This window comes from Bufo gargarizans, chromosome 1 (genome assembly GCF_014858855.1).
Source record: "Bufo gargarizans isolate SCDJY-AF-19 chromosome 1, ASM1485885v1, whole genome shotgun sequence".
NCBI classification, from domain to species: Eukaryota; Metazoa; Chordata; class Amphibia; order Anura; family Bufonidae; genus Bufo; species Bufo gargarizans.
In genome coordinates, this window is record NC_058080.1 from 313,077,296 (window position 1) to 313,089,790 (window position 12,495).

A 12,495-nucleotide genomic window follows, 5' to 3' on the forward strand; every position below is an offset into this window, starting at 1 on the left:
ACACATGATCAGTAACAGATTGGGGGCTGCTATAAGGTAATGCTGGCAGTTTTATATCACTTTTGGAGGTGACAGGTTCCCTTTAAGGTTTTTTGTCTTCTTCCAGTAGAGCAGTAGAGGGCAGCAGATCTCTTCTATATTCTCACAGCCCTATTCTCCTGTCATAATGAAACCAAAGGCAGAGTAGGTGGAGAATCACCGAGAGGAGGGTTTAAGAGGGCCATTGTCTAATGAAAAAGACTAGTACACACGAATAGAACGCAAAAGGCATAGTTCACAAATGGCTCTAGATGAAGATACTCATCTCCTGCTTCTCATGCATTTTTTTATTAAAACAACTCGGAGAAATGGGTTGCAAAATGCATTGCAACACAGCAAATCTGAAAGTCGAAGGAGAAGGAAGTATAGGCTCAGGACATATCATCTGCACAGCCAGCAGCAAATTATGATGGTAAATACACCAGTATGTCCACACCCTAAATATGCATGTTTTATATTGTTACAACTGTAGTGTACTGTGTAAAAACTTACACACTACACTCATCATGCTATGACAGCCAGCCAGGGTCCTTTTTTGCATAGGACATAGGCCGGCCTTTTTTTCCTATTGTGTGCAAGTACGGCCAGTACTGCTGGATTTTAGGGGGGTTGTAACCCCTGGATATGAGCAGTGTATAATGTGATGGGAACATGAATGAAGCCAGCAAAGGAGGCAATACAATCACAATACATTAGTTAGTGCCTTGTGTTAACTTTCTCTACATGATAAATGCTATTTGCTGAAGTGAGACAACCCCTTTAACCCTTAGATGCTGGGAGGTTTCTTTAAACATGACGTCCGCTCGCATGTCCAGCAGGCCCCATAGCCGGTGGCTCTCTCCTATTTTAAACAGCAAAGGCCCGTGGCTAATGTCTGTGACTGGCAAAAATGTAGATTGTAGTCATTTAAGGCTTCATGCACACAACAGTTGTTTTTCTCGGACTCTGTTCCGTTTTTTTTGCGGATAGGATGGGAACCCATTCATTTCAATGGGTCAGCAAAGAAATGCTGATAGTTCATCCGTTTGTATTCCGCTTCCGCTATCCGTGTTTCCCTTCAGAAAAAAAAAATACTGCATGTCCTACTTTTTTCACATTTGCGGACAAGTATAGGCATTTATTACAAGGTATCTGTGGAAAAAAACGGATCCGTTTTTTTTCACGGATGCACAATTTGCGGACGCAGAAAGCAACTGTCGTGTGCATGAGGCCGAAGGCTTTAGATGCCATGGTCAAGTGTGGCCACGGCATCTAAACGGTGAAAAACCCAAAAGTTCGTGCTTCCGGGTTAAAACCGGCTTCCCTGTATGGCATTCGGGGATGCTGGTCATTAATTCTAATACGCTGAGTCTCTCTTAAGACTATATAAGTATAAAAAAGATATGGTGGTCAGAATATGGTGATGTAAAAAACGTTTTATTCGGTATTAAAACACAAAAAGAATGCCGTAGGGACAAAACCCATAAAACAGTGGCATAATAGTTTTTTTTTCTATTACACCCCATCAGAATTTTTTTCCCCAGCCTTCCACTACATTGTATGCCATATTAAATGGTGGCATTAAAAAGTACAATTTATCCCGCAAAAATCAAGCTATGTGCTATGTGAACGGAGAAATAAAAAAAGTTATGGCCGGGAAAACGGGGAAAAAAAACTAAAAAACCTCCAGTATCCAAGGGGTTAAGTCACAGCTACTCTCAGGAGCAGCCTTCTTTGCTATTTACCAACTGTTTGTCATGGCACTTATATTAAAGGGCCCATGTCAGGTAATAAGAAGGTCATTGTCCATCCTGATGTCATCACCCTATGACCTCATTATATCTGTACAAAAAGTCTGCAGCACTCGTCGATTTGTAGCAAAAATAGTGTGGATTTATTCCATAATAGACAGCAAGAGAATGCGATGTTTCGACCGTTCCCGGTCTTTTTCAAGCAAACGGTCGAAACTTCGCATTCTCTTGCTGTCTATTATGGAATAAATCCACACTATTTTTGCTACAAATCGACGAGTGCTGCAGACTTTTTGTATTACTATTTGATGGTGGATCAACAGCCAGGATCCCGATCTGCTGGCACCAATATTACCGTGGTTAAGGTACAGTGTATGGACTTTCCAAATTGGCTCATTTTGGATATAGGAGTGCTGCCGGACTTCTTTATATATTAACTCATCATATCTGTGACATCATCACATGCACTGGACATCTGCAGTAGAGCTATCAGACTATAGTTTGTCCCTAATAACCTCCTGATGACATCATCACAGTGAGATTACCAAGGCATCATCTATAGCCCCAGTCAAACTTGGACTTACCCACAGGGGAACAGGTGAATCTTGCAGTGGGCAACTGAGCAAGGTGGGCCCCTAGCTCCCCACCCCTTACACAGGTGGCATGTGATACAGTAGACTGACTGCACTACATATAGGCAGCATACAACACTGCAACCAGCCTATGCTCATATAAAAAGGAAAATTATTTAGCAGACTACCCAGTTTATTATTACAGATGTATCGGGTGGCTGAGATGACTCTTATGTACAGAGGCAGGCCGGTTTGTATTCTCTTTTTCCAGGGACCTGCTCTCTGGAAGTCACTATAGGGGCCCCTACAATCATCACATCACCCCTGTGACACCATCACATGCACTACAACATTTTCACACTCTTTTGAATTGATTAGTCACACTCAAAATTCACCACTATGATATTTCTTAACACCATACAAGTTCCATACAGCAGAGGTATAGCTATAAGGGATGCAGGGGTAGCATGCGCGGACCGGAAGAAAGGATCCGTCAATGCAGCAATTTTAATGCCGGATCTGGCACTAATACATTTCAATGGAAATGAATGCTGGATCCGGCATTCCGGCAAGTGTTCAGGATTTTTGGCCAGAGAGAAAAATACAGCATGCTGTGGTATTTTCTACGGCCAAAAAACGTAAGAGGGACTGAACTGATGCATCCTGAACGGAGTGCTCTCCATTCAGAATGCAATGTGGAATAAAACTGATCTGTTTTTTTTCTGGTATTGAGCCCCTGTGACGGAACCCAATACTGGAAAAGAATAACACTAGTGTGAAAGTACCCTAAGAAGACACCACCATTATAAATTGCACATGGTCAGTTGTGGGCCTTGTTAAATATGTTGCATTGGGGCCCAGGACCTTTAAAGAGAACCTATCAGCAAGACTATGCTACACTATCTGCAGGCAGCATGTTTTTAAAGGGAACCTGAAAACGCATATTAAACCGACCACAGTACCTTACAGGATCCCCCAGTGTGTTGCTAATCATGTTTTTCTTTCCTCTGTGTGTTTCTTCATACTTGTTAAAAACGCTGTTTTAATGTAGGTTGGCGCTCTCTCCGAGTCAGGCTTGAAGTCAAGGGGGCAGCGGCCTCCTTGCTTCAAGTAAAGCTAAGCCTGCCCCTTACCCCTCCTCTCTACAATTAGATGGACGTAATGCCGGGATCGCGCTCTTCTAGCGCATGCGCGGTACGCTGCATGTTACAGCGTGACGGCCGGGCGCGCGATTGAACTGGCCGGCGCATCCGCAGTCAGCAAAAGGCAGGCGGGTGAGTGAGGATCGCGCAGTAACAGGCAGCGTACTGCGCATGCGCTAGAAGAGCGCAATCCTGGCATCAAGGCAGCATGTCCATCTAATTGTAGAGAGGAGGGGTAAGGGGCGGCCTTAGCTTTACTTGAAGCAAGGAGGCCGCTGCCCCCTTGACTTCAAGCCTGACTCGGAGAGAGCGCCAACCTACATTAAAACAGCGTTTTTAACAAGTATGAAGAAACACACAGAGGAAAGAAAAACATGATTAGCAACACACTGGGGGATCCTGTAAGGTACTGTGGTCAGTTAAATATGCGTTTTCCAGGTGACAGGTTCCCTTTAAGACAGTGCCCGGATTCAGTTTAACTATGTTTTACTCAAAAGATAAATCATAGTTTTACCACTTGCGTACAATCAGTGTTAAGGGAGTTGTCTCATCAGAAGCAACCCCAATGGAGTTCCACCACAATCAGCTGATTTTGCTGGGGGAAGCTACCCTGAAATGGATAAACAGCTTGAGTTGACAAGAATAGAGGCATCGGTTACAGGACCCGTCACTATAACATCTATATGCTCTAGTAGATCATATGGACAGAGGCTGTCTTCATGAGACTTTCCTTTTAAGTGCCATGTTTGGGGGAAGTGTCCACCAGACTCTTCTCCTCTGGCTTCTCCCTACCCAGCATGATTAAAAGGGTTATCCAAGACTATAAAAAGCCCCCCCCCCCCCCCATATGCTGGGCCCCTTACAATAAATTAATTTACCTGGCTCCCCACGCCACTCCTGGTCCCCGCACCACCGCTGCTGCTTCTCCCCATGCGCGGATGAAAACATCTGGTGTCGGGGTGAGCAGCCAATGGCAGGCGGTGAAGGGGACGAGCCTCCCTAGCGTCACCCGCAATGCTAAGGAGGCTCGTCCCCGTCCCCTCCTGTCATTGGCTGCTGCCAATGTTTTCATCCGAGCACAGAGAGTAGTAGCAGCGGCGGTGGGGGGAGCGGCGCAGAGAGCCAGGTAAGTATATTCATTGTGAGGGGCCCGGCATATGGGGGATGCTTTTTATAGTCTTGGATAACCCCTTTAATATGCATCCTCTAATTAATGTATTTGTAAGTGGATATTTTATCAATTATGTACAATAAAATACTCTTTTTGTTATTCTAGCTGTTGTTGCTGAGGGAAAGGCACATGAGACAATACAGAGCCATCCATTCTAGTCACTTTCCTTTTCTGAGAAAATTCAAGCCGGGTGATTTTCTGGAAAGATTCCGCATGTCCAAAGATACTTTTATTTATTTGTGTGACCGGCTGAGAAACAGTCTGAATCGTCCTGGTATTACACCCGAGGAGAAGGTGGGCATAGCATTGTGGAGACTGTCGAGCAAAAACAGATGCCCATCCTTGAACCAAAATTTTAGAGCTTGTCGAAATGTTGTAAATAGGTGTTTGAAGGAGGTGAGCTCAAGAGGCACATTTTACTCTATGTTGAATTGTTTTAAAGGTGTTCTCCAAGACTGGGAATCCCTTTTGATATTGCCAGGCGAAAAATCTGACAGTGGTCATGTACTGTGTCTGCATCAATCACCACTGAGACCGCTTATTATTTTCCAAGTGGTACGTGCATGTAGACATGCCAGTGGGGACCGGAATCGGAGGAGACGGGAGCTCGGCGCTGGGACTGGAGCATTACTGACGGTCTTTATTTTTAACCCTGCACCCTATCTGGCAATATCAAAAGGGGTTCCTGGTGGTAGAAAACCCCATTTATGTAATTTAATTTTTAATCTAGTGCTTTTGTATAATATTAAGTTATACTTATTTTTGTTTTTTCTTAAGGTATGCCAAGCCATAGTAACGATCCTGAAGCCTATACATCTCCATCCACCAGACTGCCAGTCCCTAAAGGACACAGCACGCATCTTTAACTCTCGTTGGGGATTCCCACATTGTGTCGGAGCACTAGGATCATTTGCCATTCCTTTATCTTCCAATTCAAGAAGGGATAGCACTCGTGCTTTGGTACTGCATGCAGTAGTAGATGGACATGGGTTGCTTTGGGAAGCCTGTGCTTGCTATCCTGACAATATGAGCAGCGCTACCATCTTGGAAAATTCTACTCTCTGGGAACTAGCTCAGGAAAGAAGACTCCAAACTGCACCAAACTATCCTTTCTTAGGCAAAGCACATAATTATTTCTTGTTAGCTAATTCTAGCTACCCATTACAGAGCTGGCTACTCACACCATACTCAAAAGCTGATGGACTCACTTTGAGAGAGGAACAATATAATCTTCACCTTCAGCGTGCACTAAGTGTGGCAGAAATTGCACTCTTGCGGTTGCGTGCAAGATGGCAGTGCTTACTAGCACCATCTGACTATAAGATGGTGCCCACTGTAGCACTAGCCTGTTGTGTGCTACATAACTTGTGCGAAACTCTAGAGCAGAGATTTGATGCTTGTTGGTTAGAAGGAGTAGAAACTATGGACCTGCCTGTCTTGCCTCAATCTGTTTGTCAATCTTGTCCTAAAGATTTTCAGGCTGAAAGCATAAGGGATGCAGTACGTGACTATTTTAGTACCCAGGCCAAAATCTAAAAAAATTGTGATGAAGGACTTGTCAGTAAAATAAAAAGTCTAAGGCTGAATTCACACGTCCGTGGAACACGGTACGTGAGATTTCAGACTGGCATCCTGCTTAGTGTAGGAGCACACGGTGTCATTGGTTGCTATGACGCTGTGCGCTTTGTGCCGCCGCCGCAGTACAGTAATACACTCGTATGATCTATACGAGTGTATTACTGTACAGCAGCGGCACGAAGCGCACGGCGTCATAGCAACTAATGACCCTGTGCGCTCCTACACTAAGCAGGATGCCAGTCCGGTATCTCATGGACCGCGTTCCTCGGACATGTAAATAAAGCCTTAGGGCTCATTCACACGAACGTGTGAAGGCCGTGCCCGTGCTGTGGACCGCAAATTGCGTTCCGCAATGCACGAGCACTGTCCGTGGGGCAGGCGAATGGGTCCGCGATCCTTTCGTTCCGCAAAAAGATAGAGCAGTTTGGAAGCACGGAACGGAACACCAGAAAGCACTTCGTAGTGCCCATTCATTTCGATTGAAATGAATGGGTCCGCATCCGTGATGCGGAATGGCCATGGAATGGTGCCCCTGTATTGCGGTCCGCAATACGGAAACGGGCAGTGTGAAGGAGCTCAGTGTTCCGTGTTTCATTGTTTCTTTAGCTCTTGGAGGAGATGTGCTGCAAATATTGCACAGAAAAGATTTTTCAGTATGATTCTAAAAAAAATTGAATTGTTTGGGTGGTTCAAAACAGTGTGGCAAATTCACTAATTCTGTGTAATATTTACACTGTGTAAGCTTTGACTCGACAGTCTAAAGATGCACCAGGTTTATCACAGTGGCTCATGCTAGATGACTTTTGTCTAATTGGTGTGGTGCACATGGTGAAAAACCAGTCACATTCCCACTAAGCCACACCCATTGTTGAGAAATGTGCAAAAAGTGTCTAAAATACATAATAACTAGGGATGAGCAAAGTTTTGAAAAATTCAATTCGCCTTAGCCGAACTTCAACAAGAAATTCGATTCGAATGTGTCCGCAAATCCGGAGATGCGGTGCGGAACAGAAGCACACGGTCGTGTGAACAAGCCCTAATCAGCGGTTGAAAAAAAATTATATTCACAACATCCACTTGCTCGTGGAGCAGCATTCACTCCTGTCTTGATTGAAGAAAACCCGCCAAAGGACCTGTGGAGAGCATGATGATGTCAACGGTGAAATTGACCCCCCCCCTCCCATAATTCTAACATGTTTTTTGGGGGTTTTGTTATTACGACATTCACTATGCACTAAAAGTGACACACCAATCTTATTCTGTAGGTCAGTACGATTACTACTTTTAAAAAAACCTTTGAAAAAAAAATCAAAAAATTGTTGCATTGTCATTTTCTGTCAGCCATAGCATTTTTTTATATTTGCTTCTGTAGAGTTCAACGAGGGCTTGTTTTTTGTGGGGCGAACTGTAGTTTTTAGTGATGCCATTTTGTGGTGTGTATGACTTTTTGATAACTTTTCATTAAAGTTATCAAAAAGGGGGGGGACAAGGGGGACAAGGTGACCAAAAAAATGGAAAATCTTGCATTTATATTTTTAACTCATTACAGCATTTGCCAAGCAAGAAACACATTTTATATTTTAACAGTTCAGCCATTTCTGCATGTGTCAAAACCTGGTATGTTTATTTTATATTATTTATTTTTATATATAAAATTGGGAAAAGGGGTGATTATATTTTAGTTTATTTAGAATACTATTGCAGTCTATGGGATTATGACAGGACCCAAACACAGCTCTGCAGGCAGTTTGCTGTGAGAGGCTTGGGAGCCTTCACAATGCCCCAGGCTGGCATAAAAACTGATCAGAGCACCATAATCTCTCTGATGGGGGCCCTGATCGGAGGACAGAAGAGATTCCTCCCTCTGTCGACCCCACAGATGCTAGTGTTGCTATTGACAGTGGCATCTGATGGGTTAAATGACTAAGACCAGAGTCATTGCTGATCCTGGTCACTAACGGCACATGTCAGCCGTATGATACAGCCGGCACCTAATATCTGGATTTTAAAGGGTTTTTTTCCAGCTTTTTGAAAATGTATTGTACCCTTTGAAAAAACATACTCACTTGCTCCCTGCCACTCCCTTCTGGCCTCCTGGCTGCCTTCTGCGATCTTCTGGCCCCATCCTATAAACTTCCTAACTGATGGCATCACTGCACCATTGCAGCCAATGTCTGGCCTCAGTCGTAATGTGCCTAAGTGGCACATGAACCAGTGGTTACATGCCATTTAGGGACACATCACTGCTGACACCCTTTATTGGCTAAACCAGTGCATGTGACCCTGTCCCTCCAATATTTTACAGGAAAGTTACTAGAGGTCTAGTGAAGAGAGTCAGGTAGCTGAATTGGGAGCAGGTGAATATAGTGCTTTTAACAGGTACAGTAGACTGGCTTTGAAATTTGAAAAAGTAAAAAAACTGGAAAAATGTTTATCAATGCTAAAAAATGCTGCTGTCCAGTGTAATGTTTATCCTTTTAGCCTCTTTACTCACCCGACTGCAGATCTGGTGGGCGGGCAGCAGCTTGTTCAGCAACTAAAAGCATGGAGAGGAGGATGGGAGTGGTTGTCATGGTACTCATGGCTGGATCCTCCTTTTCACTCCAAGGGCTGGCACAGTAGGGATGCAGGATATTAGGAGTGGTAGTTGTTTCCCCAGGGACACAACCTGTGTGGAGTCTCTTGGCTGATGGAAAGTGGGGTACCCTTGATGATAAGTTTTAGAATGACAGGCAGGAGATCAGAGTAGAGTTGAACAAGGTGCAGAAACATCAGGAATATATCACATCACATAAATTGCTATATTCCTGCTTTAACATCTAGCAGTGACCTAGTGGGACACTGAATCGTCCTTGACCATCAATCACCAGCCCCAGCGATTCCACTAATAAATAAAACTATGGTATGTAATGCCCCCACAATTTTCTTCTCCATTGTCTAGAGAGATATACGGTAGATATAGATTTTTATGAATTTAGAATACTGTGGCTACTTTCACACTAGCAACACGGACCTCCGGCAGGCTGTTCTGTTGGGTGAAAAGCCTGTTGGATCCGTCCTGCCGCTAGTGACCATGTGCCTCCGGACTGCCGCTCTGTCCCCATTGACTATAATGGGGGCGGAGTTCCGGCGAGGCACAGCAGCGCACAGCGAGAGGCTGCCAGAATAAATGTCGGACATGTCGTAGTTTTATTCTGGCAGCCTCTTGCTGTGCCTCGCCGGAACTCTGCCCCCACCCCCATTATAGTCAATGGGGACAGAGCGGCAGTCCAGGGGCACACGGTCACTAGCGGCAGGACGGATCCAACAGACTGTTCACCTGACGGAACAGCCTGCCGGAGGTCTGTGCCGCTAGTGTGAAAGTAGCCTGAGGAAGTTAGAGAACACAGTCCCATTTAGATAACCAGGCAGTCAGTGCAAAACCCCCATCATTGTAACAAAAACTGACTTTGGCCTAGAATCCACATCTGCATCACTCTCCTCTTGGAATGCTTTATTCAGCTGCATTTCTGGGGTCTGCTAATCTACTTTCTTAGGGTCCCTAAATAAGGGGCACTTTATATGGATAGAAAGGGGCCTTTTTTTGTACCCGTTGGTTGGGATGGTAACACTGAAAAGAGATGTCCTGTTCATGCCAAGTGTTAAGAGAAAAGATGGTGCTGCCCATCCCCAGAGTAGTCCAGCTGCTTGGTTGTCCAATTCTGGCTACCTTTTTATCCTTTATTTTTCCTCATCTGTTTTTCCTGTCTTCTGGCTTTGATGTACAGTCGTGGCCAAAAGTTTTGAGAATTACATAAATATTGAAAATTGGAAAAGTTGCTACTTAAGTTTTTATAATAGCAATTTGCATATACTCCAGAATGTTATGAAGAGTGATCCGATGAATTGCATAGTCCTTCTTTGCCATGAAAATTAACTTATTCCCAAAAAACCTTTCCACTGCATTTCATTGCTGTCATTAAAGGACCTGCTGAGATAATTTCAGTAATCGTCTTGTTAACTCAGGTGAGAATGTTGACGAGCACAAGGCTGGAGATAATTATGTCAGGCTGATTGGGTTAAAATGGCAGACTTGACCTGTTAAAAGGAGGGTGATGCTTGAAATCATTGTTCTTCCATTGTTAATCATGGTGACCTGCAAAGAAACGCGTGCAGCTATCATTGCGTTGCATAAAAATGGCTTCACAGGCAAGGATACTGTGGCTACTAAGATGACTTTTTTTTGTCATTTTTTCAGTGACCCACTGGTAAATCTGATGGTGGAGCAGACAAATCTGTACGCCCAACAGTTCGTCGCTCAACACCCGGGCTCCTTTTTGGTCAGGCCCGGTGGCTGGATGCCGGTCAGTGCAGCCGAAATGAGGACATTTTGGGGCCTCGTGCTGCATATGGGCCTGGTCAAGAAACCCAGTGTCAGGCTGTACTGGAGTGGGGACGTCCTATACCAGACCCCACTTTACAGTACGGCCATGACACGCTCCCGGTTTGAGGCCATCCGGAAATGTCTGCATTATTCCAATAATACAGCATGTCCCCCCCTCCCGAGGTGATCCTACCCATGACCGTCTGTATAATATACGGCCGGTCATCGATCACTTTGGGGCCAAATTCATGGAGGCCTATGTACCTGGAAGGGAGGTCGCGGTTGATGAGTCTCTTATTGCGTTCAAGGGGAGACTCATTTTCTGCCAGTATGTGCCCTCCAAGCGGGCGAGGTATGGCGTGAAGCTATACAAAATTTGTGAGAGTACCTCAGGGTACACTTACAAATTTCGTGTATATGAGGGGCGAGATTCCCGGATTCAACCCCCAGAATGTCCCCCCACTCTGGGTGTTACCGGGACACTTGTGTGGGACCTTATGTACCCACTGCTGGATAAGGGTTACCACCTTTACGTGGATAACTTTTATACCAGTATCCCCTTGTTCCAGTCCCTTGCCACCAGATCCACGTCTGCTTGTGGGACCGTGAAGAAAAATCAACGCGGCCTCCCTGCCCACCCCCTCCAGGTACCTATCCCCAGGGGTGAGACCCGTGCCCTTACCACTGGAAACCTGTTGCTGGTCAGGTATAAGGACGAGAGGGATGTCCTTATGCTGTCCACAATTCATGGTAACGGCATCACCCCTGTCCCTGTGCGAGGTACCACGGCAACGGTCCTCAAGCCCAACACTTTCCAGGTGTGGTCCCCCATACTGGAAAGAAGGGACAAACCCAAAAAAAGTGCAGAGTGTGTCGCAGGAGGGGGATACGGAAGGACACCACTACTCAGTGCGACACGTGCCCGATCATCCAGGCCTCTGCATTGACTGTTGCTTCAGGGAGTATGACACTTCCATGGAGTACTAAATTTGTATCCCAATTTAGCACTGACATCGGATAAAAAAACTGGTTATCAGACTTGAGACACCCAAAAAAACTAAAATAATTTATTAAAAGTAGACATATTAGGTATCGCCGCGTTGGTAATAATCTCCTCTATAAAACTACCCCATGACCTAACCCCCCAGATTAACACGGTCCAGAAAAAAAAATGTTTTTTCTTGTCACCTTACATAATAAAAAGTTTAATAGCAAGCGATCAAAAAGTCATATAGCCCCCAAAATAGTGCCAATAAAACCGTCATCTCATCCCGCAAAACATGAGCCCCTACATAAGATAATCGGAAAAAAAAATATAAAAAAATGACACTTAGACTTTAGAGATTCAAAAAAAATGTTTTGTATCAAAAAGGATAATATAGTCGAAAACCTAAATAATTGTAAAAAAAGTAGACATATTAGGTATCGCCACGTCCGTAAGAATCTCCCATGACCCAACCCCCCAGATTAACACGGTCCAAAAATAAAAATAAAAATAGGTGCAAAAAATAATTTTTTTGTCACCTTACATAACAAAAAGTTTAATAGCAAGTGATAAAAAAAGTCATATAGCCCCCAAAATAGTGCCAATAAAACCATTGTCTCATCCCGCAAAAAATGAGCCCCCACATAAGATAATCGGAAACAAAAAAAATACTAAAAAGACACTTAGACTTTAGAGATACAAAAATATTTTTTGTATCAAAAAGGATAATATAGTCAAAAACCTAAATAATTGTACTTATTGTACTTATTAGGTATCGCTGCATCTGTAAGAATCTCCTCTATAAAAATATCCCATGACCTAACCCCCCAGATTAACACGGTTTAAAAAAAAAAAAAACGGTCCCAAAACCGCTATTTTTGGCACTTTTCCATTTCAATCCATTTTTTCCGGTAA

At 44.2% G+C, this 12,495-nt stretch overlaps 1 protein-coding gene across 1 annotated transcript; it reads left to right on the forward strand.

Annotated features, from left to right (window-relative positions):
• The first annotated feature begins 239 nt into the window (after positions 1-239).
• LOC122927833 (protein ANTAGONIST OF LIKE HETEROCHROMATIN PROTEIN 1-like) lies at positions 240-6,200 on the forward strand. The gene is made up of 3 exons (XM_044280102.1): positions 240-451; positions 4,760-5,050; positions 5,432-6,200. Exons 1-3 carry the CDS (start codon positions 281-283, stop codon positions 6,188-6,190), a joined length of 1,221 nt encoding a protein of 406 aa, XP_044136037.1. The 5' UTR covers positions 240-280; the 3' UTR covers positions 6,191-6,200.
• Positions 6,201-12,495: the final 6,295 nt, after the last annotated feature.

Excerpts from the sequence above, each read along its gene's own strand:
- LOC122927833 (XM_044280102.1), top strand. The coding sequence starts at position 281 with ATGGCTCTAGATGAAGATACTCATCTCCTGCTTCTCATGCATTTTTTT. Across the intron at positions 452-4,759 it reads GCCAGCAGCAAATTATGATG|CTGTTGTTGCTGAGGGAAAG; the intron begins GTAAATACACCA and ends TTGTTATTCTAG. Across the intron at positions 5,051-5,431 it reads TAAATAGGTGTTTGAAGGAG|GTATGCCAAGCCATAGTAAC; the intron begins GTGAGCTCAAGA and ends TTTTTTCTTAAG.